The sequence below is a fragment of the Lissotriton vulgaris genome, chromosome 1_1, assembly GCF_964263255.1.
Source record: "Lissotriton vulgaris chromosome 1_1, aLisVul1.2, whole genome shotgun sequence".
Taxonomy (NCBI): Eukaryota; Metazoa; Chordata; class Amphibia; order Caudata; family Salamandridae; genus Lissotriton; species Lissotriton vulgaris.
In genome coordinates this window covers 1,115,619,725-1,115,647,634 of record NC_141685.1, presented here as the reverse complement: position 1 = coordinate 1,115,647,634, position 27,910 = coordinate 1,115,619,725, and the positions used below count along the sequence as shown (strand labels likewise).

The 27,910-nt window shown below is 47.4% G+C and overlaps 1 protein-coding gene across 2 annotated transcripts in view; it reads right to left on the bottom strand.

Annotated features, from left to right (window-relative positions):
- The window catches only part of MISP3 (MISP family member 3), a 44,325-nt gene extending 17,209 nt beyond the window's left edge, over positions 1-27,116 (bottom strand). For both annotated transcript variants that reach the window (XR_015309589.1, XM_086963668.1), the window contains exons 1-2: positions 26,587-27,116; positions 447-3,508 (exon numbers count right to left, since the gene is read on the bottom strand). Coding sequence is in view for 1 of the 2 variants with exons in the window: in XM_086963668.1 (XP_086819794.1) it covers positions 447-3,240 (2,794 nt within the window). In the remaining variant the exon portion in view is untranslated. The remainder of the gene's footprint in view (positions 1-446; positions 3,509-26,586) is intronic.
- Between the last annotated feature and the right edge of the window lie 794 nt (positions 27,117-27,910).

The following is a 27,910-nucleotide window of genomic DNA, read 5'->3' as shown; positions in this document are numbered from 1 at the left end:
TTGCTCACTAACTCAATGACGGAATCGCAATCACATATGCCATCTCACTCGCCCACTCATGAACATTTTCTCGCTCCCTTATACACTTAGTCATATACTGAATACCTCTCCTGCTCACTGACTCACTCAGGCTCTCAGCCGCTTTCCCGCTTAGTCACTAACTCACTCAAAGGCACTCCCTCACCTAGTCTCTTACATTTCACTCATGCATGGAATCACTCGTTCTATCATTTCTTGTTTTTTCACTCAAACACTCCCTTTTTCACTCACTGAAGCATGCACATACTCTTTCACCCAGTCTCTTTACTGAATCACACACTCATTCACTGAGGCACCTACTCACCCAGGCGTACTCGCACTGCCCACTTGCTCGTGCTCTCCATCCTTCACTCACTCGCCATGCTCCAGACTGCAGTGAGGCTTGTTCTCACCTCACATATACCCACCTGCTTGTCCTGAGCTTGACTCGGCTTCAGCGAAGGGCTCATGGGCCGGACTGGGGGCATCCTCAGTGACCTGCCCTCCATACAGGGTTCGCCGCAGCCTCCGCAGTTCACTCTCTCTCTCCTGCACCTCACGGATCTCCAACTCCAGCAGTGACTGAGGGCTCTTGGACCTCAGTCGGAAGAAGGGGTTCTCTTGGACCATTTGATCCGCCCTAGGTGACGGGGGATTCAGGGAACTCCCTGTGGAGAGACCGTATGGGCTCAAATTGGCTGAGTTTTGGCCAGCGTTGACTGAAATGTTGGCAATACCATGGTGAGTGCTGTTGAACAAGTTTTGAGGGACATTGGTGGTACCTAAACGAGGGTCACTAGCGGAAACTGTGGTGGTCCCCGGCAGGCCATTGGTCATTCGCTGGGAGTCAATGGCCTGTGTGGGCCCCATGCTGCTCCCTTGCCCTTGGGCTTGGTGGTCCCTCCCTGAAGATGCTTGGTGCAGAAGCACATTGTAGTCCAAGATGATGACATTGCTGCCGTTGGCCTCGGCATAGGAAGGGCCTTTCTTCTCCCAGCTGACCTGCTGTTGTACCATGGCTGCTGGAGCTACACCCTGGCGAGGCATAGGGTCAGCCCCTCTGCCCGAAGCTCGGTTGGCTGGCTCGACCTCCCCATATGAAGGACGGTTGAGCTTCTTGAGAGAAGCTAGGTCCACAGCAGATGTTTCTGCCTTCTGCTCAAAAACCATCTTCTTCTGGTGAAGCTCCTGCGCTAGGCCACGGTCATAGGTACCCATCACCTTGCCGAGCTGCACCAGGTCCTCTTCCCGTTGACTCTCCATGCGGATCTCACGCTGCATCTGCGCACCAGCACGCTGGCGCTCCTTTTCCTTGGGCAGTAGTGTGTCAGCCGACGCCCGGTTAAGTATGGGCTTCATCTTCACCTCTACGTACTGTTGGTGGTCGGCTGTTGGGGTCATGCCACGCTCCTTGCGTAGCAACTCCTCGCGTTCAGCATGGCGGCGGATTTCCCGCTCAATTGGTGTCTCGTTGGATGGTTCAACGTCCATCTCTAGGGTGCTTCCAGGTGAGAAGTCTGCTGACACCCCACTGTCGCTCATGTTGTCGTCTTGTTCCACCTCCATTGGACCTTTTGTTTTGTGACTGGCAAGGGCCTGGGTAACAGATGGAGCAGCAGGGACCTTAGGATTAGTGGGAGCAGTGGAGGCCTCAGCGGTGGCGCAAGCAGTTATGGTCTCAGCTGTAGAGCAGGCAGTTGTCTCTTTAACAGGAGAGTCCACGTCAATAAGCTCACCAGTGGGTGGGTCTGAGATGCCTGAAGATGCTGAGGGACCAGAGGTGTCCTGTAGGGTGGCTGCGGGAGTGATTTCCTGACTGGTGTTTATTGTTCCCAAGCTCTGGCCTGTATTGGTAGGATCACTGCCTGCTTTTATCAATTCAGCCCCAATCTCTTGACTTGGGGTGGTTTGTGCCCCGATCTCCTGCCGTTCCGCTTGCTGTTCGATCTCGTGGTTTGTTGTTGTAACACTGATCTCTCGGCTTGTTGTCGTTGGTGCTCCGGGCTCTTGGCTTCCTGCTGGAGTCCCGGGCTCCGGGCTTGCCGCTTCCTTCTCTCGGTTTGCCGCTGGAGGCCCGGCTTCCTGGCTGTCTGCTGGTTCTCCGTGGGCCGCCTCCGGTGCCCTCTCTGGCTGCCGGCTCTGATTTGCGGGCTCTGCCGGCGGTGCTCGCCCTGGCCGCTGGGATTCCTGTAGGCTGGCAGGTGGCGCCGCCACGCCCAGCGCGCTATTATCTGGCCTGGCTCCACCTGTTGAGCTAACATCCAGCCCTGCTGGCCGCGCGCCGCCCCGGGCCCCGTCACCGCTGCCAGGTCGCGTGCTGCAGGTGGTTGTTGCCCCGGGAGACGGGGCCTGTGCGCTCGAGGGAAAGGCCTCGCCCTCCCCCTGCTGGAGACACGGGACATCGGCTGGACTCGCCCCTGTGTTCAGGGCGGCCTTGGCACTCCCGGCCATGTCGTCCTCAGGGACGCCAGGGCACATGTGGCTGGTACCTGAAGACACCTCACTCTGGGTGTCGTCATAGCAGCTAATGAGTGGATTTCTGAGTTGGGTGATGTCACTTGAATCGATGCTTGCATCTGAGTGCCCCCTTTCGGTGTTGTCATGGGAAGGGGTGCTTGGGGCTACAGGTCCGTCTCGCTGTGTGTCGTCATGGTGCCCAGGGCTTGAACTAGGAAATTCTTGTTGTATGGCGTCGTAGCAGCCAGTGCTTGCATGTGGGTGAACTTCTGTGCGCGTGTCGTCAAGGGACGCTGTGCTTGATCCATGGGGTGTCTCTTGTGAGTTGTCGTAGCAACCAAAGCTTGCAACCGGGTGCCCCTCTCGTTTGGTGCCATCCTGATGCTCGTGTGTAGCATGTGGGGGTCCCTCTCGATGGGTATCATATTGGGATGTGTGGTTTGGGTCTTGGCTCCCCTCCCCAGCATCACAGTTGTAGGAACCTCTAACATGTTCTCCAAGGTATAGTGCCCCCTCTGATCCACAGCTGGCCACAGGTAGGGTCTCTTCCTGGCCTCCAGAGCATAGAATCTTGGACAGGGTACCACTGGGCTCACTTTCTGCCCCTGCCTGTTCAGGAGCCATACACTCAGCAAAGGTTTCCTTCTTAGGGCAGTGGCTGGCATGGCCTGCTGAAGGCATTTCGCCAGAACGTATTTCTTGTGTTAGGTGTGTGTCCATGCTAGCAGCGTCAGAGTGAGACGTCTGCGTAGTCAAAGAGGCCATTGGGAGAGTCAAAGGGGGTGACAGGTGGCTCAGACAAGCAGCAGGCAGGCAACAGGGGTCACAGGCACTTGGCAGGTGGTACTCGCAAATGACAGTTGTCTCAGGCAGGAAGAAGAGGGTGCCTGGCGAAACTGTTGGGTGACAGGCAGGCAAGTGGTACCCCAGGCAGGTGACTGGTGGCAGATGCAGGTGAGAAGGGACTCCGATGGATAACAGGTAAGCCGGTCAGGTTGAAGGTGAATCCAGCAGGCGACAAGTGGAAGAAGGGCTGAAATGAGAAGATTGAGACAATCAGAGATTGAAAACCATGAGATGGCAAGCACAAGGCGTGGCGTGGCTCAGTGCTAATACTCAAATTAGGACATAGAGAGAATCTTCAGAAGGCAAGACAGAGGGCAGAGGAGTCATTCGAGCCTCGAGAAAAAGGAAAGCGAGGTCCTTTAGGAAACAAGCCAGAGCCTAGAAGATCTCCCTCAGATTACAACAGGGGCCATCAGGGTGCCTCAGAATCAGGACAGAAGGCAACATGCTTTTTTTCAGAAAAGTCCACCAACAAATGCAAAACAATCAACAGGTTCTTCACAGAAAAAACAAGATCAGGCTTCAAGTAGGAATCAAGCTACGATCCTGCCCCCATCCCAACACAACAACCTCAAGCAGACAACCTTCCAAGCTCTTCCAAGCGCTGGCATTGGTACATGCTTCAAGGCAGGAACCTACTGTCATCGATAGGAAAGACCCTCCTGGAGAAGCACAGCCCCCCTATAACAGTGCCAGCTCCTCCCTCGCCCAGGACGTTGCCCCAACACTCTAAAAACTGGACCTGACCCGACGGCTCCAGAAGAAACCAACTTAGTCTGTACAACACAAGCAGGGGCGGATTGGCAAGGCGGGCATTCGGGAATGGGCCGAAGGGCCGGTGCTTCAGTGCCCTCTGTGGGCCGTTTTTTTTCTCCCCTGTCCCAGTCCACAGAGAGTGGACTAGGAAAGGAGAGGAAGCAAGCATTGGAAATGCAATAGGGCTCGCATTAGGAAAGTTGGAGCTATTGGTATTATAAATGATTTTTTTTATTTATGCGTTATTTTGTAAAATAGCTAAATTAATAGCTTTGTCATTTGCGTTGTGGCCTAGTGACATGGCTGTACATGGTCACCAATTTTTTTTATTTTTATATTTTGTCCTATTATCAGCGATAACGCAAAGATGGTATGCATCATGGTGGAATTTCATAGCAGAGTCGACGGGACATTGAATACAAAAAATGTCGACCTATGATATTACAAATCTTAGAAAACAACTTTTCAGCCAAATGTTATAGCCTACATATGTAAATTACATAGTTTTAGATGTATAGTTCTTCTGCAAGTCTTGCACAATTAATATTCTGCAATTTTCAGTCATTCGCATATTGTCTGAACCTTGCTTTCTCCCTCTGCGAGTTCACTCGTTCTCGTTAGTTGCGCATATTCAGCCATTTGTACAGCGTCTACATCGGCCATTTAAAGAGTCATAAACTTTGCAAAACTGGGCTAGAACATGACGGGAATGGAAGCAAAGAGGGGCAGTAAAGACGATTAGCTCACGACAAGCCTTCACTCAAGGAAGCAAAGCAAACAGCTGGAGAAGAGAGCAAACGGCAGGAATCGAAGTAAAGAGGAGGATGCAAGGAGAGGTACAGAGGGAGTTAATGATAGTAACGTTGAAAGTTGACCCAGACCAGCGGGAGGAAAGGAGAGACGAGGTGGAGAATGAGGAGAGGGACAAGGCTCCGTGGGAGGGGGAGCTAAGGTTTCTAAACACAGATGTGTTTAGTGCTGGGATGCATTGTTCACCTTGCCCTGTCAGGTGCAATAAACTTTAAACCAAATGCTCAATTTTTTATCCTTCTATCACATTAATTACACTGTTCATTCAATTCTTCATCATCAAATGGTGTCAAAAATTAGTCATTCCATACTCTTACTTAAAGGTCATGCCAATTGACCATGTATCATGAAATAAAACAATTTGCAAAAACCAGTTGCTTAATTCAATGCTTCATTCAAAAAACAGAAATTTGTTCCATTTATAGAATACAAAATACAAGCTTCAATTTACAAATCATTAAAATTGCACAAGTCGCGTGCTTCAGTTTCAAATACGATCCGAAAACAACATAGAAAAGGTCTTCTCATATTCTCATATCTTCCCAATGCATTTCGGTGCCTCTCAAATTCATCAGGGGAATTCTGTTAAAAAGCAAAACATGAACATAATGCTGATATGTATCTATATTCTTTGTATCCTTAAAACTATTGAATCACCTTTTCATTTCTCCACCTGTGCATACAGTGCTGTTTCATATATTGCATTCTGTGCTTTGAATATTCGTTTATATCTCGGCCTCACCAGCTTTAAAATCGTTTGAACATGCATGTAGGACCTAAACTTATACATGCCACCAAAGTGCAACTAGTGCTCCCAGCAGGACATCGTGTGCTTATGTGTGTGTAGTGCGACCTTACATCCTGGTTAAAACCACGTACTCTCAGCGTATACCCCATGCATATTAGGATAGACAAATGCATGTCTTTACCTCTATGGCTCGCAGTAAGTGTTACATGCTGCTTGCACTAACCCAGCTTGTCAATTAACCAAGGAACCGAGGGATCTGTAAAAATATGCACACTACATCAATGACGCTGTGTGGAACCTTTGTGCAATCTTTTAACAAAGCGCCTAATTCAAAAGCGACTTACTTGTTGCTGAATGTTACAAGGTGGTGTTTCAGTGTAGCGAAAATTTAAACTCGCCGATATTGACCCAAGCTGCAAGTAAATAAATAAAAGCCTTCTCGGTAAAGGCGTCCAACCGTGATAATGTCAATGCCCCGGTGCCCTCCCCTTGTTGCTTTCTCATACCTTAAGGAACAGCTGGTAATCCCGTTATCTTTTCCCTTCAGTATTTCCGCTGCCGCCATCAAAAATGAAACGCCAGTACTGGCGTGTAGACGCCATGGCCATAGAAAGGGTTGCACCGATTGTTAAAAAGTTTGGATTAACATATATTTAATCTCAAAATAGGGTAAAAAAAGGTGTGCAGGTTATCTACAGATGAACAGGGGGAGCAAAGGGAAACACGAGAAGAGAAATGCAAACCAAAGTAGATGCATAACAGGAGACACGGCCGGCGGCCGTGAAACTGAAAGTACGGCCAGCCGGCCGTGAATAATTAGGGGATCTGTGCTTTGAATATTAGTTTATATCTCGGCCTCACCTGCTTTAAAATCGTTTGAACATGCATGTAGGACCTAAACTTATACATGCCACCAAAGTGCAACAAGTGCTCCCAGCAGGACATCGTGTGCTTATGTGTGTGTAGTGCGACCTTACATCCTGGTTAAAACCACGTACTCTCAGCGTATACCCCATGCATATTAGGATTGACAAATGCATGTCTTTACCTCTATGGCTCGCAGTAAGTGTTACATGCTGCTTGCACTAACCCAGCTTGTCAATTAACCAAGGAACCGAGGGATCTGTAAAAATATGCACATTACATCAATGACGCTGTGTGGAACCTTTGTGCAATCTTTTAACAAAGCGCCTAAATTCAAAAGCGACTTACTTGTTGCTGAAAGTAGATGCATAAAAGGAGACACGGCCGGCGGCCGTGAAACTGAAAGTACGGCCAGCCGGCCGTGAATAATTAGGGGATGAGCGCACGCAGAGAAGCTGCCTTTGATGTGGTAATGCAAGGCAGGCAGACAGGCGGCTGGTGGCATTGTGCACGCGCTTTTTAGGGCTTGCGCTTGCGCAATGACCTAAAAAGCACATGCACTTCAAGAAATCGCCAGTGTAATCGTGCTTGGTTAAACGCTGTTAAAGCCCCTATAGAGCTTCGCCAGCTGTGCACATGTGCACAGCAGGCGAGCCCTAAAAACGGCCCACAGAGTGCACGGAGACTGAGACTGAGAAAATGAAAGCAGCCTCGCTGTGCGGCCGGACAGCGATTTTCAGCTGGGGCCTCTCCTTCACCCCTGCCAAGCAATCAAGCTGAGGCTGGGCTGGGGAGGGGTGATTGTTTGCAAGAATCGGCCTCCCTGGGGGCCAGGTGTTTCTCAGGCCTTTGAGCCATTTGCACCTCGACCCCCTGGCGCCCATGCAGCCCAGAAACAGTGTTAGTCTTAACACCTTGCCCACAGCCCTTCACATTCAGGGCATAGTGGGCGAGGAAGAATGGGTCTTGCTGTGGGAGCCTGGTGATGTTTGGAATTTTTTTGTTTTATTTATTTATGCGAATTTATATAGCGCGGACTTTACCGAAGGTGTCAGAGCGCTTCACACTAGGAACAGCAATAATACATGAGGAGAAAATTATAAGTGGACAAATTACAAAAGCAAATGTTAAGTTACATGAATCAAAAGTGACAATAGTGAGCAACCAAAATACAAGAGGAGCAAACGATACATTACAGGAGGAAAAAGTGACATGTGTGCAGGTTACAAAAGCGTACAAAATACAAGTAGAGGTATAATACTGCAATTAATGGCAGACACTCCAGCACAAGAGCAAACGTTACGTAGGCAATGGTGGCACTTGTGCAAGTATCTAAAGTAAACAAAAGTGAGAGGAGCAAACAGTGTGTTACAAGAGAAAAGTGACTTGTGCAAGTTACAAAAGGGTACCATACACAGGTACAAGGGTAATACTACAGTAAATGGTAAACACTCAAACTGCCAGAACACACTGGGAAGGAACTTCCCATGCACCAGCTTCACCTCAGCCTCCCCCCTGGCTACCTGGCTACCTTGGATGACCCAGAAAGCTGTGTTTTGTGCTCCCCTGCCAGGAAATTTTCCCAAGGCCTAGAGGGTTGATTAATTTACTAATTGCAGGGGCCTTACCTCTGTTCATGTGCTCCTGAGCTGAAGGTCTGGGGAGGGCTGAGTAGGTTAGTAATAGCAGGGGCTTTGCTGCTTTTCAGGTGCTCCTGTGCTGGAGGGCTGGAATAATTTTGTGACAAAAAGGGGCCTTGCTATTTTTTTTAGTTGCTCAGCATGTAGGCCATTGTCACCTTGGCCCTGTGTCGTGTCCAAGAACAGTATCCTCCCACTTTCATTCCTTCTCTGTGCAAATGGTGTTTCATGAAAGGGCACGCCCCTTGAATGTGGGCCACGCCCCTTAAATATGGGCCACGCCCCTTGAATGTGGGCCACTTTTTTCGTCAGTGCCCGGGCCGAATTGTGATCCCAATCCGACCCTGAACACAAGGACCAAGGACATTGCTAAGCTTGAAATAAATAAGTGAAAACAAGATAAAACCAGTATAGGAAAAACCATTAGGATTGGTGTTGGCTAACAGATTGGATTTGTCAATGCTTGTTTTGTCATCGTTTTTGTGAAACTGTATTACTGGATGAGATGCTGGGCCTCATCGATTTAAAGAAAACATTGAGTAAAAGCAAAAATATTTTTGGTCTAAAAAAATCATACTTTTTTTTGAGAGCTTTATGTAATGTGAACTGCACCTCTCACGTCATGCAGGAAGATTTCGGAAAACAGAACATAATGCTGCTTTTTACATCTTTTAAAAAACATACCTTAGAGACTTCAATTGGCAGACATAGGTAGACATTAACCCAAAGCAACGTTTTCTAATGAGTTGCTGCTGTCATGTAATGTTATGATGCACATTACCCCCAGGTCCCTACGTCCTCGACACCTTCCTTACAATATGAGATTATCCTATCTCTGACAGAAAAAAGAAAAAGAAGGAATGCTGGACCTACCCTCCCCCTCCCGCCGGGAGTACAAAAGGGTACATGTCCCAGCATTCCCTCTGTTTCTTTTTTCTGTCATTCTGACAGGGATTGCTGTGGCGCGTGGAGCATGGAATCGGCTCCTGCGCCGGACTTACCTTCCGCTGGGGCTTCGGTGTCCTCGGCGGCGTGGATGGCCTCTCCCTCCCTGCCGGGCTTGGGGGGAGTGGCGCGGGCTTCCTTTTGGCGCTCCTGGGGGTCGCGCTGTGCTGGGGGAACGCGTGGACCTCGCGTCTGCCCGATGGCCGCCCCTCCTTCCTGCCGGGCTTGTTAGGGGGCGCGGCCGACTTCGCGTCTGGGATTGGCTGGTTGGATGATGCCTTCCTGTGACGTCGATGCCTGACTTCCGGTTTGGGACAGGGTCAGGCGCTTCTGCCCGGTCGTTTTTTCCTGAGTATTTAAACGGGGGCAGCTGGTGAGTACCGCGTAGCGGTGTTTCTTTCCTGTGCATTTTTTGCTGATTGCTACTGCCTCCTGGGTTGTTCCTTGCTTCAGGATGGGGAAGAGTTCGAGGAAGAGGCGTCATAGGGAGAGGTCCTCCTCTTCTTCTTCTTCTGCCAATGGGTCACGTTCTCCTTCTCCTGCCCGGTCCAGACGCCGTGGTGGGGGTGGGGATGCGCGCTTGAAGCGCTTGATCAGGGAGACCCTTACTGAGATGGGTTCTGGTGGTGCCGGTCGCAAGGTGCCTGCTGCGGCTTCCGGTGCTTCTGCTTCTTCAGCTGACGAGTCGGCTGGGGCTGGTGACTCTGAGCTGAAGGGGAAGTATATTGAAAAGGACGCACTTCCAGGTATCCTGATGCACGTGAAGCGGAATATGGGCTTTGCTGATGACGCTGTTCCCAGTACTTCTGGGGGTTCTTTGCTCCGCCAATTCCAGAGTTCTGCAGCGGTGGATGTTCCTGTTCATCCCTTTATTAAGGATGTCCTGAAAAGGGAGTGGGCGGATCCGGATCGCATTATGGTTCCGCGTTTTATGGCCCGTCTTTACCCACTCCGGGATATGGCTACGGATCTTCCTGATTCCATCCCCATTGACTCGTTTGTTGCGAGTTTGGTGGGTCGCACTTCCTTATCTGAGGACGCTGTGCTGAAGGACCCTGTGGATAAGAAGGCTGACGGAGCGCTGAGGAAGGTTTATTCTGGGTCTCATCTGGCCTTGAGGGCCGGTGTTTATGGTACTTATTTGTCGCAGTCGCTGCTGTCTGACATTAAGTCTCTGTACCAGTCAATGGACGATGCCACGGACTGTTCTGAGCTTCTTGAACACATTGAGCGGCAGGTTGAACTTCTGTCCGATGTGTCTTTTGATGTGGTTCGAGCTGCTGCGCTTTCTGGTGGGGCCTGTGTGGCGGCTCGGCGCAGTCTTGTGCTTAAAGACTGGAAGACTGACTCTGCGCAGAAGGCTTGTGCCTTGCGTTTGCCTTTTCAGGGTTCTATGCTGTTTGGGGGGGAGTTGGAGACCAAACTGCACAAACTGTTTAAGGAGAAGAAACATTCGTCTTCTTTTAAAGGGTCTGCTTCTGCTCCTGCTTCTTCTGCCCCCTCTAAGTCTAGATCTTTCTTTCGGCCTTCCTTTCGTGGAAAGTTTGGGAAGGGCCGTGGAAGGTTCTCTTCTGGCGGGGGTCGGGACCGTAAGGCTAGGTCTCCCCCTCCCCCGAAGCCTCGCTCCTGACTCTTTGGCTGTGGTTCCCGGGTTGTTGGTAGGAGGGCGGCTGCGCTTCTTCCTAGATGCCTGGGTTCAGTCATGTTCAGACGCTTGGGTGTTGGATGTTCTGCGGGAGGGTTACGAGGTGGAGTTTTCTGTTCCCCCTCCCGATTCCGGCCTCCGCCCGACACCCTGGCCTGCTTGCCGGTCCAGGAGGGACCACCTGGTTCAGGGGGTGGAGGATCTTCTTCGGAAAGGGGCCATTCAGGCGGTTCCTCCTTCGGAGGTGGGGTCGGGCTTTTATTCCCTGATTTTTCTGGTGCCCAAGAATACCGGGGGTTTTCGCCTGGTCCTGGATTTGCTGCTCATGAACCGAGGGGTGTTGCGTATTCCCTTCCGCATGGAGACCTTGCAGCGGATCATTCCGTTGGTTCTGCCGGGTCACTTCATGTGTACCCTGGATCTGCAGGACGCCTATTATCATGTTCCGGTGCATCCAAGGTCCCGTCGGTTCCTGAGATTTTGTGTTCAGGGGTGCCACTTTCAGTTCCAGGTTCTGCCCTTCGGCCTTCGCTCTGCCCCGAGGGTTTTTACGAAGGTTGTCGCCCCCTTGGTTGCCTGGCTTCATCTCCGGGGGGTGATGGTGTATCCATATTTGGACGATTGGTTAATCCATGCTCCCTCTCGGGCCCTGCTGTTGGAGGCGAGAGAGTTGGTTTGCGCGGAGTTGAGGCGGCACGGTTTTCTGATCAATCTGCCGAAGTGCCACCTGACCCCTTCGCAGGATCTGGTGTTCATTGGGGCTCGGTTTCGCACGGACCTCAACCGGGTATTCCTACCGGAGCCTCGGGTGGTGACCCTGTTGTCCCTTGCTCGCAGATTCCAGGCGGGAGGTTCCTTTCGGGTGCGCCTCTGGTTGCGTCTTATGGGTCTGATGGCGGCGACTGTCTTTACGGTGGCTTGGGCTCGGTTTCACCTCCGCCCCCTGTGGTGTTACCTTCTGTCTCTCTGGGATCCGTTGTCCCGCGATTGGGAGTGTCTGGTGCCGGTGTCTCCTGTGGTTCTGCCTGCACTGATTTGGTGGTCGGATCCGGGCCATCTGTCTCAGGGGCTCCCCTTGCAGCCCTCTCCGTCGCTGGTGTTGACAACGGATGCCAGCGCTTTGGGGTGGGGGGCGACCTTGGGTTCTCAGTCCCTTCAGGGTCGCTGGTCCCTGCTGGAGAGTCGCAGGTCTTCCAACTGGCGGGAGTTGACTGCGGTGTCCCGTGCCGTGATGGGTTTTCGGGTGTGTTTGATGGGCAGGAACGTCCTGGTGCGGTCAGACAAGATGGTGTCGGTGGCCTATCTCAACCATCAAGGGGGGATTCGTTCGGCTTCCTTGAACGCAGTGGTGATTCCGTTGTTTTGTTGGGCGGAGGGTCACCTGCTGTCTCTGACTGCGATTCATATCAAGGGGGTGGACAATTGTGCGGCGGATGTCCTGAGTCGCTGCTTTCCGGCTCCTCTGGAGTTGTCTCTCACCCGGGTTGCGTTTCGGCTTGTGTGCGGGAGGTTTGGGCGTCCCTTTCTGGACCTCTTTGCCTCCCGGCTGAATGCGCAGCTCCCTCGCTTCTGCTCCAGGTTTCGGCAGGAGAGTTGTTGGGGAGTGGATGCCCTGTCGGTTCCCTGGCCGTCCCGCCTGCTCTATGCCTTCCCCCCCCTGGCGCTGATCCCCAGGTTTCTGTCCCGACTGTGTCTGGAGGATCGGGAGGTGGTGGTGGTTCTGCCCTTTTGGCCTCGGAGGTCTTGGTTTCCGACAGTGCGTCTTCTGGCGGTTCGGGGCCCGTGGTTCCTCCCTCTGTCCCCGTCTCCCCTGCGGTCCTCGCCGCCACTGTCTCTTCTCCGCTTGCGGCTGTCGGTGTGGAGGTTGAGAGGCAGGGGTGGCGGCGGCGCGGATTCCCGGAACATTTAGCTGCTGCCATCCAGAGTTCCCGTAGGCCTTCCACTCTCCTGTCCTATGATCGCCACTGGGGTAACTTCAGTCGTTGGTGTGCGGCCTTGGACCTTTCCCCTTTGCACTGTTCTTTGCAGGCGGTGCTTCAGTTTTTGTGGGAAGGTTTTGAGAAGGGTTTGGCTGTGTCCACCTTGCGTGCCCAGTGGGCGGCTGTCCGGGCTTTTCGTTCCCCGTGGGGTAATCTGTCTGATGATGAGGATTTGGTCTCCAGGCTGCTCCGTGGTTTTTCTCTGTCTCGTCCGGTTTCCCGGCCTTCCTTTCCCCTGTGGGATTTGCCCTTGGTCCTTCGGGCCTTGATTAGTCCTCCGTTTGAACCTTTGTCGGAGGTGGATTTGAAATTTGTGACCTTGAAGGTTGTGTTCTTGGTGGCCATCACGTCTGCCCGACGCCTGGGCGAGTTGGGGGCCTTGATGTCACGGGAGCCTTTCCTGTCCTTTTCGGAGGGCGGGGTGGTGCTCCGCCTTGATTCCTCCTTCGTGCCCAAGGTCGCTTCTCAATTTCACCGGTCCCAGGAGTTGGTCTTGCCTGAGGTGAGTTCTGTTCTGGATTCCCCGGGTGGTCCTTGTTGGTCCTTGTTGGATGTGTGCCGGGCTTTGCGTATTTATCTTGAGCGCACGGCGGCTGTCAGGTTGACTGACTCCCTGTTTGTATCTTTTGGGGCTGCTCGCCGTGGACGTAAGGCTTCGTCTGTGTCCATTGGTCGATGGCTGAAGCAGGTCATTTCCTTGGCTTATTCTCTTTCTGGGTCCCCTCCTCCTGTGGGTGTTCAGGGTCGATCTACAAGGGGGGTGGCGGCCTCCTGGGCTGAGGTCCGGGGGGTCCCTCTTTCGGAGATTTGTAGGGCGGCCACTTGGGCGTCTTCTAATACGTTCATCAGGCATTACCGTCTCCTCAATTTGCTGGGTGATGAGGGCGGTTTTGCTTTGGGGGTGTTGGGTTGTGTTCGCCCATGATTTCTGTTCTGTGCTCAATAAATGCCTGGTTTTTGCTGTACTGGTTGTTTGTTGTGTTTTGTGGGATGAATGCCGGGGTTTTGCTTTGGTATGTCTCATATTGTAAGGAAGGTGTCGAGGACGTAGGGACCTGGGGGTAATGTCCTATTACTTACGGTAATCTTCATTACTCCGGGTCCCGTAGTCCTCGACACCTTCCTGGCTTCCCTCCCTCCCGCCCTGTTTGCCGGCCTTCATCCTTTGGCTTGGTATTTCAGAGGGAATGCTGGGACATGTACCCTTTTGTACTCCCGGCGGGAGGGGGAGGGTAGGTCCAGCATTCCTTCTTTTTCTTTTTTCTGTCAGAGATAGGATAATCTCATATTGTAAGGAAGGTGTCGAGGACTACGGGACCCGGAGTAATGAAGATTACCGTAAGTAATAGGACATTAGTGTTTACTGAGTCCAAAATGTTAACATGTTTTAATGCAAATCTAATGAAACTCTTGCAAGGGTACAGGAGAAGGCAAAAAGGCAAAGATCCCTGCAAACTGCAAAGGGATCTTAAAAGCAAAGCTCATATATTTGAAAACATGTTTGCTTCCCCCTTCACGTGGTGTGCACGCCTTTCATTAAAAATGTAAATGAGGCCTTGTACCCCTTAGGATTGAGGCGTGACAGGAACAAAGTTTATTTTAGAAAGGTACTTGGGTGTACTCTGTTCTGCACAAGAGTTTACAATCAAAACTGCAGTTCTCCGATCACTGGGGTTTGCACCTTCATATTTCATATGTCGTGACGTCATAGCAGCTCCACTGCATTCATCGTATACATTCTATGACATGTAGGGTGTACTACACTATTTTATGATATTGCCGTAGACTTTCAGCATTGTTGTTGGTTTATTCCATCTGCTTGGGTTCTGTGCAGCATTTGCATAAACCCACTGAACTGCGCTGAATTACCGTTCCACATATAATATTAATTGCCACTCACTGCTGGTTACTAGAGTTCACATGTTCTATCTATTACAATCTAGACAATTTAGGTACTCTGCTCTGTATCGGGTTTGGTGATCAAAGTGTCTCTCAAACACAGCACACTTTTAGGCGCTACACAAAATGAAACACATGGCAGCCTCCAATCTGACATTAGCGACAATTCCGGATTATATTTTTTAAATATAGGAAGCAAAGTCACACAAGTTTTCAGTGGCAACAAGTTTCTAATCGTATTACTAGTTAATAATGGTAAAGGGGCGTTGAATCCGAACTGACAAACAACAAAATAACTGGTAGCCCCAGTCTATTAGCATAATCTGATCTCACGTAGTTGCTAATAAAGTTCTGGGAATTAATCAGTGTTAAATAACAATTATATACAGTGCAACTCCCAAATCAAAATTCTGGCATGGCCAACTGAGTCTTTCATCTTTCCGAGGTCAATTCATTGACTACTATTAAATGTTATGTATAGTGCATACGAACAACAGAATCACAATAGTAAGATCTATATACAAATATTATTTATAAATTCCTTAGTGGTGTACTTGAAATCTGACTTGAGGAGATAGTAGGGATGCCTGTCTTGGTAACAGAAAGGGCGAGTTCGTTTTTTTATCCCAGTAAAGGGGACCTGAGAGTGGCCTCTGTATTCTCCCTCACATACACAGGCACCACACCTGACTACGGTGCAATGAGACGAGTGTGTGAGGTCTCGCTTTGACACAAACTTTGTAGACCAGCCAATAATTCCATGATGAGGATGGCCCCTGTGTGAAACGCGGTACAGAACGAAACAAGCATTTGCAATGCATTAGGTCTCGCATTTACGAGAGTTTGAGCTATAGCATTGTAAATTACAATGCAATAACTTAAACTCTCTCAAATGCGAGACCTATTGCAAATGCAATTTATGGGAAAGCGCTCCACGCCAAGCTTTCACATTAATGTCGACCACGCCCCTTTCTTTAGACAAGCCCGGTCTACAGAAAGGGGCCCCTTTCTTTAGACAAGCCCGGTCTACAGAAAGGGGCGCGGCCGCCATTAATGTGATAGCACTGTATGGGGCGCTTTTACAAAAAAATTATGTTTGTCAAGTTGACAAACAAATGCTTTTTTTTTGTAAAAGTGCCCCATGCCATTGTTTCACTTTAATAGTGGTTGCACACCTTAGACATGGCTTGTCTAAAGAAAGGAGAGTGACCGACATTAAAGTGAAAGCACTTATTGGGCGCTTTTACAAAAACATATTTGCAATGCAAAGAAGCGTCCGCCCTTGTCCCGGACTTGGCTGCTTTGAAAGTGCACATGGTGCGCTGAATGTTGCAGGAAAGCACGTCGTGCTTGCAGTGCCAGAAACTCATTTTTAAAGAAAATAGTGCTTACAGACTAAAATAAACATACTGTGTAACAACAGAAGTAAAAGGGCCAGCCCTCGTGGGTGGTTACAAATGACGACAAGGTGGTTCTAAGAAGAGACCAACGCGCCTATTAACCTATCAGAAGCCAGCATTTACAAAGGAAAATGACACAAGCCAATGAAAAATATGGGCAGAGAATGGGCTGGGCTTCAAGTCCATACTCATATACAGCATGCCTAGCAGAGAAGTGCATGCCCTGCCCAAGCTCGACCTAAAAATGAAATGATGAACAGGAATACCATCCTACATTACCAGTGGCTGAGATTAATTCAAGCATTCCATTTATCAACTTTTTGTTTTCACAATATTTTGAAGGGCATTATACCATAGCACATAATTAATATGGGGCATTGAATTTAAATGATGCACAGCTTCCTTTCCAGGCATTATTATCCCTTATGCATTATATATGTTTGTTATTCTATCCTCTGCTGCTCAATATTTCATTTTAACAAATGTGCTACTGTTACAAAAAAATTGACTTTTTTTGCCACATCTGCTGCGGCACTATAGGTAATCCGGATTATTAGATCAATTTATCACAAATTCATAATTTGGGTATTATCCAGAATGAAGGTGAGGGGGAGCCTCCATAATATCAAGAACAGAATCATGGGGGAATGACTGTGTTATCATTAAAAGGTTCCTCTGTGAGTTTTGGATATTATCGAAAGTAGATTTGCAGTGAGTGTGTCAAGTAACAAGATCCTAACTTTGAAGTAGTCTGGGGAGTATCATGAACAGTGGTACAGATCGTTTGCTAAGCTGAGGAGTGCAGTTCTGAGTGACCTCTAGTGCACAGGATGATGACTCTGGGTATGAAGAGGGGAATTCTGAATGAATCTATTTTTCACGTCCAATGTGTTAGCTGAGCACACAAATGTCTGAGGAGCCACGTTCATACTTTTCTTTAAAAAACTCTGGTACAGTAAACTGCAGGGTATGCAGACAGAATATCGAGTTGGAAATGTCGACTTACACACATATCAAGTTGGAAATATCGTGACACAGAAATATCGACAGCAAGAATGTTGTGGTTAAGAATATTGACTTTAAGGTAAGAAATATCGTTTTTAAAAATATTGTAGTCTTAAATATCGTTTGTAAAAATATAGTTGTTTAAAATATTGATTTTTTGATTAGTGTTATGTATTTTATTATGTATTTTAAATGTCATTTATTTTTTAGTGTAAGTATTGTTTTTGTTTTTTAATATATGTGTTACATTTTTAGTAATTTTCAATTTTATTTTAATTACATTTTGAATTTTTTAGTTCCATAGTGAGTTGTGAGTTTATAGGGGAATAGGGTGGGAAGTAATTTAATCATAATAAATTAATGATTATTTTTTATTTAGTAATATTTATTTAATTTAGATTGTATAGTGTCAATTGTGGGAAGTAATGTAATATTAATTAATTATTAATTGGTTGTTAATTAATATTAATTAAATAATTGGCAATTAATTATTGTAATTGTATTTTTTTAGGAGTGGGTTGTGAGGTTTAGTGGTAAAGGGTGGGAAGTAATTTAATTATCATAAATAATATTTTTTTTAAATGTATTACTATTTATTTAATTTAGATTTTATAGTCCTAATAATACAAAGTAATTTATTATTTAAGTAATTATTAATTGGTTGTTAATTATAATTAATCAATTAATTGGTCATTAATTATGTTCATTGTGTCATTTTTTTTTAGGAACGGGTTGTGGGGTTTATAGGGGTAAAGGGTGGTAAGTAATTTATTTTTAATTAATTAATGATTATTTTTTCATTAATGCTAATTAGTTAATGAAGATATAAATATGGCAATTGTGTAGTCAACTTTAGATGTGAGTTGTGGGGTTTATAGTGGTAAAGGGTGGGAAGTAATTTATTTTTAATCAAATATTAAGTACTTGTTAATTGATATTAATTTATTATGTTAATTTTAATTATGGAAATTGTGTAATTTATAGGTGTGGATTGTGGCATTTATGGGGTAGAGGGTGGAAAGTAATGTATGTTTTAATTAATTAATAATAAATTGATCATTAATATTAATTCATTAATTGATCATTAATTAGGGTAATTGATTATTTTTTGTGTGAGCTTTGGTTTTATAGGGGTAATGTTTGTGGATTAAATACAATTTTATCTATTTAAATTTGTTTTTTATTTAATATTATTTCTTTCATTGATAGTTAATTATGTTAATTATGGAGGTACATTTTTTTTAAATGTAGATGTGTGTTGTGAATTGTGCGGTAGTATAGGGTAAGAAATAAAAAAGATTACATTTATGTAATAATTACTGTTCTGTTTATAAATAATTTCTAATTAAAAATAGTTATTTGTTTGTGAATAATTTTCAAATGTATTTAATATAATATTTCTAGGTATTTGTCATATCTATTTAACATTATAATATGTTTCTATTTTTTTAGATTTTTTAAATATTTTTATATATTTTTCATTGGTAAAAAAAAATGTGTTATTGATATTTTGCTTGTTTTTAATTTTGAACTGACTGGAGTGGGAATATTAATTTGTACCCCTCCGGTATCCAACACTTTCCTTATTGTTGCACTAACTGGACTGGTAATAGTATTTTTTACCCCATCGCTATCCAACACTCTCCGTAGTGTTGCACTAACTTGAGTTGGAATAGTACTTTGCAGCCCTCAGCTATCCAGCACTTTCCCTACTGTTGCACTAACTAGAGTGGCAATAGTAATTTTTACCCTTCCACTTTCTAACACTTTCTCTACTGTTTCACTCACTGGAGTGGGAATAGTATTTTTTACCCCTCCGCTATCCAACACTTTCCCTACTGTTGCACACACTGGAGTGGGAATAGTAATTTTTACTCCTCGGCTATCCAATACTTTACCTGCTATTGCACTCACTGAAGTGGAAATTTTGAATTTAAAGATTTATAAATAGTTTAATGTTTCAATGTATAATGTAATTTTTTTATTATATTATATGTTATTGGTGTATGTGTGAAACACAAAGGTGTCAAAGGGTCTAAATACAAAGTCTATGTGTGGTACATTGAACTAAAGAAATCTGTGTCAACCCAGTTAAAATCTATGAAAAAGCATAAATAAGTGTCCTGTGACCCCTAACGGGATAACCATCAGTCACCACTCGGAACCGCCCTTCATCATTTGGGATTCCTGTTGACCATATAATAGGTCCACTACCGGTCAAGATGGAAGGTCAGATCTTATAACCTCTTATAAACCTGGTAGTGACCAATATGGTTAGAGTGTCACAAAATGCCCATTGGTAAATATGGGGGTGACTGATTTGCAGTGCTTGTGAAGAAAAGTGTGCTTAGTGAGAATAAAATTGGGTGAGGGAGCAGGAATGAACATTTTTTATTCTGTTTTTTTGCTCCCTCCACCAATATTAAAAGAGCAGCAAGGTAGATTTAACAAATATCTACCTAGATGTAAAGATGGTCAGTGGTGTATGTGTACATATATATATATATATATATATATATATATATATATATATATATATATATATATATATATATATATATATATATATATATATATATATATATATATATATATGTATATATATATATATATATATATATATATATATATATATATATAAATAAACTGTTCAATTTAATGTTTTTTTAATAATTGTATATATGAAAATTTGCAAATATATATATATAGATATAGATAGATATATATATATTTGCAAATTTTCATATAAACAATTATTAAAAAAACATTAAATTGAATAGTTTATTAATTTTTCCAAGTAAATTATATATATATATATATATATATTACATTGTATATATACGTACGTTTACATTTTTTTATTAAATATATTTGTTATATTTGTTAAAATGTATATTAAATCTAATTTCTTTTTTAAGTTAATTTTATTATTTAATATATGTAATATTATTTTTTATACATATATTAACCGATTACTTCACAGCGTAATCCGGTTCTTTCCTTTGATCTATATGGGGTTTGACCTATTAGCTACCCATCAGGCTGTGATATCTCCACCTGTTTCCCATGTGAGTAACCTTCGCTCACACACGTCAAGCTTGACTTTTCGAATCCCACACCTCTCTGAAAACATTCTCCCTTTCCTTTCCAGACTGTCCTTTGTCTTGATAAAGACCCGGCGCGACCACCAACTGGGGCGCTTTAGGGTCGAAACGGCGACGCTTACCACTGGTCAAGATAACTCCAGGAGCTTTTACAGTTACCCCTTGTCTCCTTGGAGTACTAATTCAATACTCTGACCTTCTTACTTCCCCATGTATAATTTGTATAGATGTGTCACTGAATTTAATGCACTGATCACTTTGTTCACCAACAGTCACGTTCATCACATGTTTCCCTAACGGTTTACCATTTATTGAAACTTGTGGCATCACAGAATGAAGTAATTCTTGTGTATCGTGATTGCTTATTGCTTTTTACTTATATAAAGACTTGATTTTCAGTTGTTTTCAGAGAGGTGTATTCAATGTGTAATGAGCTGATCTAGCCTTCCTTTAAAGTAATTTCTTGTTACCGAACAGAACCACTTTGTATTTAACTAAGTCCATCAGAAACCATGACACCAAGCAACAAGGCTCCTCAGCAATGAGGACGGAAATACAGGATCTCTCAAGCACCAGGACAGGGTGTGCTTTTAGAGAGACAACACTCTATAGTGCAGCAGGAACCTTTAGAGATCAGGAGAGGGGTCTTTGTGTTCCCTCAAAAACCATCAGTTACACTCGATCCAAACTGGATCGGTGCCGCTCCAAGCTCAAACAAATGGTTTGATTTTTGACAGAATGTTCACATCACTTCTTTTCACTGTGGTATCAAAATGATCTTTATTCCATTTCACGTCCATCATCAAAAACCCTTATTTCAAGCATGCTTCGTTACATATCCCGGCTCCAAACAGATGAAAGATAATCCCGTCAGAATTACAAATAAATCATCCTGCCTAATTTGTACTTTCCTTGTTGCTGATATATTTTAAAATATTTCTATATTTCATTCACAATATAAAACATTTGACATCCTACAGCCTTTCCTTACACGCTTCCCAGGACCCAGTGGAATTGCCACTTGGTTCACATTACAAATGTCCCTCGCCATGCGGATACAGAAAGTCAAAATACACAATCACGATGCCGAAAGAATAAACAGCAGTTTGTCAGAAGGCACTATCCGACAATTGACCTCTGTCTGAATTAAGGCCAAAGGCAGCCAGACAGAATTAAAATCGAAGGCCACACTCTCCTACTGATCTACTAGGTGTTTTGGGGGTGCTGCAGCACCTCCTGCACCCCTACTTCCGGCTCCCAGAACGCTGTGCGGTGAGTGACACTGAGCGAGACTGGATCGAGTGAAACTGATCTTTGATAACAGGCCACTGGTTGAGGGGGGCGGGAGGGCTGTTTATCTGCCTACCAGCGAAGTGCAAACTATACACAAGGCCAGGGGGTGCGTCAGGGGTGAGCCAAATTATGGGGTAGGCTAAACTAAATTAGGCGGCAAGAAAAGCCAAACTATGCGGCTTAATGTGGCATATTCTGAGATTGTATTACTTCATTATTTCCCCTTTTTAGGTCTCGGCTAGCGTAGGCTGCGCACATGCGCAGTCTCGCTGGCGAGATTTAATAGCGAGGGTGCCAGCCATTGGAGAAGAGGTCTCAGGGACATCATTCTCTCGCTCTAAGCCCCGTCTTTTTCGGATTGGGGGCGTGTTTTTTTGTTTTGTTCTACTAGTGACGTTCTCAGTCAAAAACACTCCCCTCAATCTGAAAAGGACGGGGCTTAGAGACAAATGGCGAGCGCTCGAGCGCTTGTTATTTTCACGCGCTTGGTTGACTCATTATTATTTAAGATTTGTGGTCCAGGCGTCGCACTTCGTGGCCCGGCTCTTCGCACAAACAGGGAATTAATAATAGCCCGACTTTATTTTAAAGCACCGAGTTTTGAAACATTGCATTAAACCCAGACCTTATCGACTCACCTCGGCATGGAGACTCATTGGAGGGAAGCGACGGCCGGAGCTCCCTCTCGCCTGCTCAGAGTTGCTGCAGGCCAGCACTGTGCCATGTTCGCCGCCTCGGGGCAGGGTCACGTCCGCTCTCCACCTCCACCGACGGCCATTCCTGCGCTCGACGGGGGAGCGATGCGGTGCCGGCGGCAGGTGCCCGGCTCAGCTCACGCTGCGGTCCGTACGTAAGAAGGCCAGCCTCCGCTCTCCCCGGCGGAGTCACCGATGCTGCTGCAAAGGGAGAGAGGAGAGCCGCGGCCTGGCTCCTCCGAGAGGAGGAGGGCTGACAACAGCTGTTTCCAAGTTACTTCTGACAAAAGGCAGGAGGGCTGCGCACGCCTCTTGTCTTCAGCTGATCTCAGGCATCCTCGCACTCTCCGATATGTGTGTGGCAGTCCCTGGACCCCAGGTGAGGCTGTTGTTTTTCGCCTTTACAGTTAGACGATGCGGTCTGCCGGTCTCAGGTTCTGGGTGTTGGCTCAGTTCAGCTCTACGGCACTCTCCTGAAACTTTGGCTGCCACTCCGAAATTACACCTGTGTATGCACCAAGAAAACGGTTAACTGAATAGGGCGCATCCAGTGAATTTTGGGAGTAGGAAGGTGTTTAGAATTTGTTCTTAAGGGATTATACATGTTTAGCAATGCAGTCGCTGTAGCGTCCGATTACGTGGCTTTAATACTCGTGCGTTTGCGATTTGTAAAGTACGAAGCTGAAGAGATGTAAACAAATACTGAGAGTTTTAACAGCCCATATCAGCTGTTTCCTGTTGCTGCAAAGATAGATAGACTGGCACCACTTGGCAGCCCAACACCGTACTCTGATGAGCCCCTCCACTTAGTGAGAAGGTGTAAGGCCCGATTCCCCCACCTCCACAAGAACTCCCTTGCCGAACAGTATTGCTTTGCCCCACACTTCCCCACAAAGAGGCCAAGTGTCACACCGAGGGAGAGGGTCCGAGGGAGGGAGAGGGTCCGAGGCCCGCCAGATCGGGGAAGGTCCCTCTGCAGTCACTGCACTGCCGCAGCCCCGGGAAGCATGCGAGAGAGCTGCTGGGGATCTTCTGTGGGGCTGGACAGGCAGCCCGGCTGGGACCGACCGGAGGGGCTGCGGACAGCAGGTACGGGCTTCTCAGCAACGGAGGCTCCTCATACATTGCATACCTAACCACCCTGCAGCTCTGCCACGGCACCCTCACAGCCCTGCAGGCACCCGGATTTGCCACGTTTATTTGTAGCTCCTTTACAGCCTTGTGCACTCTCGGCTCTGCCACCTTTGGTTGTACAACCTGCACACACCCAGCTCTGCCCCCCATACCGCCCCGCGCACACCCAGTCTGCCCCCCTTAGCGCCCCGCTGTGCCACCCCTCGTTCACTGCCAGTCCCTGAGTTTTCCCTAAATCGTTCCTTCCCTCTAAAGCCCTAGTCCCTTCGCTCCCAGTGGACAGTAGGCCCTGCTGCCTACAGTCCTAACCCTTTACCTCCCTGTGCACGCTTAACATTACCGCCATGTGCACACCCAGCTCTGCAATCTCTAGTTTTAACCCCTCTCCTGCCTGTGCACTCCCGGCTCCGAACTCTGTAGCCTTCACTCCTCCCCTGCCTGTGCACTCTTGGCTCCACACTCTATAGCCTTTGACCCCCCCTCCCCTGCCTGTGCACTCTCTGCTCCGCACTCTGTAGCCTTCACTCCTTCCCTGCTTGTGCACTCTCCGCTCCACACTCTATAGTCTTCACCCCTCCTGCTTGCGTCAGAGCCTCAGCTGTGTTGCGTCCCAGGGAGCCCCTGTGTGTGTGTGGCTCTTTGTGTCTGTATGTGTGGCTGTGTGTGTGTGGCTCTGTGTGTGTGTGTGTGGCTCTGTATGTGTGTGGCTCTGTGTGTGTGGGGGGGCTCTATGTGCTTGTGTGTGTGTGTGTGTGTGTGTGTGTGTGTGTGTGTGTGTGTGTGTGTGTGTGGCTCTGTATGTGTGTGTGTGGCTCTATGTGTGTGTGTGTGTGTGGCTATGTGTGTGTGGCTGTGTGTGTCTGTGTGTGTGTGTGTGCAAATGCAATAGGTCTCGCATTTGCGAGAGATTAAGCTATTGGCATTTATTTTATTTATTTATATATTTGTATCGCGCCTGAATCAGCCCCGAATGACAATGCCATTTATTTATCTGTTTTCAAAACCAACACATAAATAAAAAATGTGTCATTTACAATGCCAATAGCTCTAACTTTTGCAAAGGCGAGACCGTTGCATTGTAAATGCTTGTTACACTTGCGAACACACTCTAGTCACAGGTTGCACCTCATTAGAACCAGTTTAACACCACAATAAAGCCATAGGAAAAAGAAAGGTGACCAGTCAACCTTTCCAATGGGCCTTCCACTGCGGAGCAACAAATGTTGCTGCATTCTTAGTAACTTTTGAACCATTATAGGAAGAAACATTTTTTTGGGTTAAAATCTGCAGGTTGTGCAGCAGGTGATGGTTTCTGTGGCAAATGCGGCAAATGCACGAATATGCGTAAATGCCGTGGCCGCACAATTTCAAACTTCCAGTGACCCTGACGACAGTTGTGCAATCACACAGAAGTCGGTTATTTGACCTCCCCCGCAAAAATGAAAGAAGACACCAGGTCTCGTGACGGGCCAAGGCACATAGTGGCACGGTTCCTAAGAGATTCAGGACAGTGTGCAGTGGCTAACTAGTGCCTCATGGGCACCAGTGCAAGGAAGAAACCTGGTCCCCTGGCTGTTGTCAGGATTGCAAAATATATTAATAATCAGGGTTCTGTGGGCCCCTTTAGGTCCCTGTGCGCTGGTGCCACTGCACCTGCTGCGCCACTGCAAGCTACACCCCTCTGCGACAGAGGGCTTTAGGGGCTCCGGGAGACCACTGTAGAGGGCAGGAGAGTATTATTGTGTTGAGTTGTGGAGCCGTTGGTCCATAAAACACAATATTAAGGAACTAATGTAGTAAGGTTATCTACACATCGAGATTGACGGAGAACAGTTTCGTCCTAAAAGATCGAAACAGAGGATCCGTCAGAAATCGAGGCAGAGATCCGAGTGGTTCTCCTCCCTTGAAAACAAAAGCGTTCCTGCACTACCCTCCTGTGGCAGATATTGAGAATGCAGCGCGGAGCCTGCACCTGTGCTGGAGGACTTGGATGGAGCAGCCTACTTACTACTATGTTCGTCGGACCCTGCAGGTCTCGAGCTCATTCTTGCTTTCCCAAGATCTGACTGTTCATAGTTAGATTTTTTTTTTTTCAGATGTATATAGCGCGAACTCGATCCGAAGGCACTGGAGCGCTTTACATGAGCACCGGTTACGTTGCACAAGGACACATTAATTTTTGGTAGCCATGATAAGATTAAGCGATTTGTCCAGAATCACAGAATGCTGAGCCGATACTCTAACCTGGATCCCCAGCACCAAAGTCGTCAGCTCTGGCTGTTAGACCACATCCTCCCTCTAGTGACCCCCTCCCCCCTTCATGGCATAACCCCAAACTAGCACTATATGTTTCATATATCTGAATGCAATGACAGAAACAGCAAAATACAAGTTGGGCGGCACACTATGCTAAGCATAGATTTTTAGTTAATGTGTTTTTGAGCCATGCCCTTAATTTCATTGGCCACGCCCCTTTGAGAGCCACCCCCAACCCCCCCCCCCCCCCCTTTTTTCATCCCGCCCTGGTTAAGACCATTCCTGAAACTCACACTAGACAAACAATTCGGCCAAGTTTCCTGGCTGTTCCTCTGAGATTAGCTGTATCAGTCAACTTTTTTCTTGCCTTCTGGGATTTGTTGTCTTGTATAGGCCATTACAAAATGTGGACTACAAGTCCCGGGGTGTAAAGAAAAAGTCTGGCCTGTCGCAACTAGTCACTCTTTGAACTGGAAAAGCTAACACTTTTAAATGTAATAGTAAAGTGAGTGCATTCTAGACCAGGATGCGCCAGCTGTTCAAACAGCTACCCTCTGTGGCACATTGACCCAAGTCGTGCAGTCTACGATCGTTATGCCTTTGATCTTTACCCCAGTCCAGCTGTATTTGACCTTGAGTCCAGCCTTGCTATCCATGACCTCTGGACTCGCCGTGCTATCTGTGACCTCTGATCCCAGTCCAACTGTGTCTAACCTTGAGCCTAGTCCTGCTGTCCTTGACATCTGGACTCAGGCTCACACTGGTATCTTTGACCTCGGACCCCAGCCATCTGTGCCTAACCTTGAGTCCAACCTCGCTGTCCTTGGTCTTTGGCCTCAATCCTGTAATCTGTGACCTCTGACCTCTGCCCAGCACTCTGCTGACTTTACACTCGACCTTGCTGTCAGTAACGCCTCGGACCCGATTCTGTTGTCTCTGAATTGCCCCCAGTCTGCTCTTTGTGACCTTTAACCTCGTGATGTAGGCGTAGTAACTCTGGCCAAGGCTCCTGTCCCATATCCAGCGCTCAAGTGACAGAAGAGGAGAGAGGGGGTGAAAAGGTAAAGGAGAGAGAGGAGGGTCGGTACTCACCGGGCCGGGGATGCTTCGCGGATGACGCCAGCCAGGCAAGAGCTCGAGGTCCCCGAGTGTTCCACCAGTGGTTCCAGTGAACACAGTCGGTGCCCCTCCAGCTGCTCGAGGTCTTACCCCGCGCCCCTGGTTGTTCCAGCGGTGGCGTTCAGTACCTCAGCTGATTATATTGGTGAATTTCAGTACCTCGGCTGATTCCACTTGAGATTTTCAGTACCTCAGCTGATTCCACCGGTGACGTTCAGTACCTCAGCTCATTCCACTTGTGATTTTCAGTACCTCAGCTGATTCCACTTGTGATTTTCAGTACCTCAGCTGATTCCACCGGTGACGCTCAGTACCTCAGCCGATTCCACTTGTGATTTTCAGTACCTCAGCTGATTCCACTTGTGATTTTCAGTACCTCAGCTGATTCCACCGGTGACGCTCAGTACCTCAGCCGATTCCACTTGTGATTTTCAGTACCTCGGCTGATTCCACCGGTGACGTTCAGTACCTCGGCTGATTCCACCGGTGACGTTCAGTACCTCAGCTGATTCCACTTGTGATTTTCAGTACCTCAGCTGATTCCACTTGTGATTTTCAGTACCTCAGCTGATTCCACCGGTGACGTTCAGTACCTCAGCTGATTCCACCGGTGACGTTGACGTTCAGTACCTCAGCTGATTCCACCGGTGACGTTCAGTACCTCAGCTGATTGCAGTGGTGACTGAGGGCTAGTGCCTCCAGCTGGTTCCAGTGGTCACCTCTGGTGACAGCTGGCGGTGATAACTGGTAGCCCCTCGGCTCCGGTGACGTCTGTGGTGACAGCTGGGGCACCCTCGGCTCCGGTGACAGCTGGTGTGGATCAGGTGTTGTCGGCGGGGCCCCCCTGACTCCGGTGTCGGTGGCAGTGGCACCCCCGGTGATGTTGGTGTCCTGAGTAAGCTATTCTCTGCAGCTAATCTCCCGCCTCCAATGACCTCCCAGGATTAAAAGAGCCGACAGCCCGGAGTCTGTGTGTAGCATGGAAGCGGACAGCCAATCAGCGACCAGCAAGCCACGGGCCATATCACCCCCCACGCGGAGGCATTGCGCCAGACACACACCGCTGCACGCACACAGGTACAGTCACACCGCCAGACACAAGTAACGACAGGTAGAGGTACACACAGGTAAGAGTGGCACACGAGCACACACCGAGAGACACACAGAGACAGAGATGCACACAGAGCAGTCAGACAGACTTACTCACAGGCAAAGACAAACCGAGGCACTTATAGGTAAGATCACACAGACAACAGGACACTATGGCAAACACAGAGGGACAAATGGAAGGGCGATA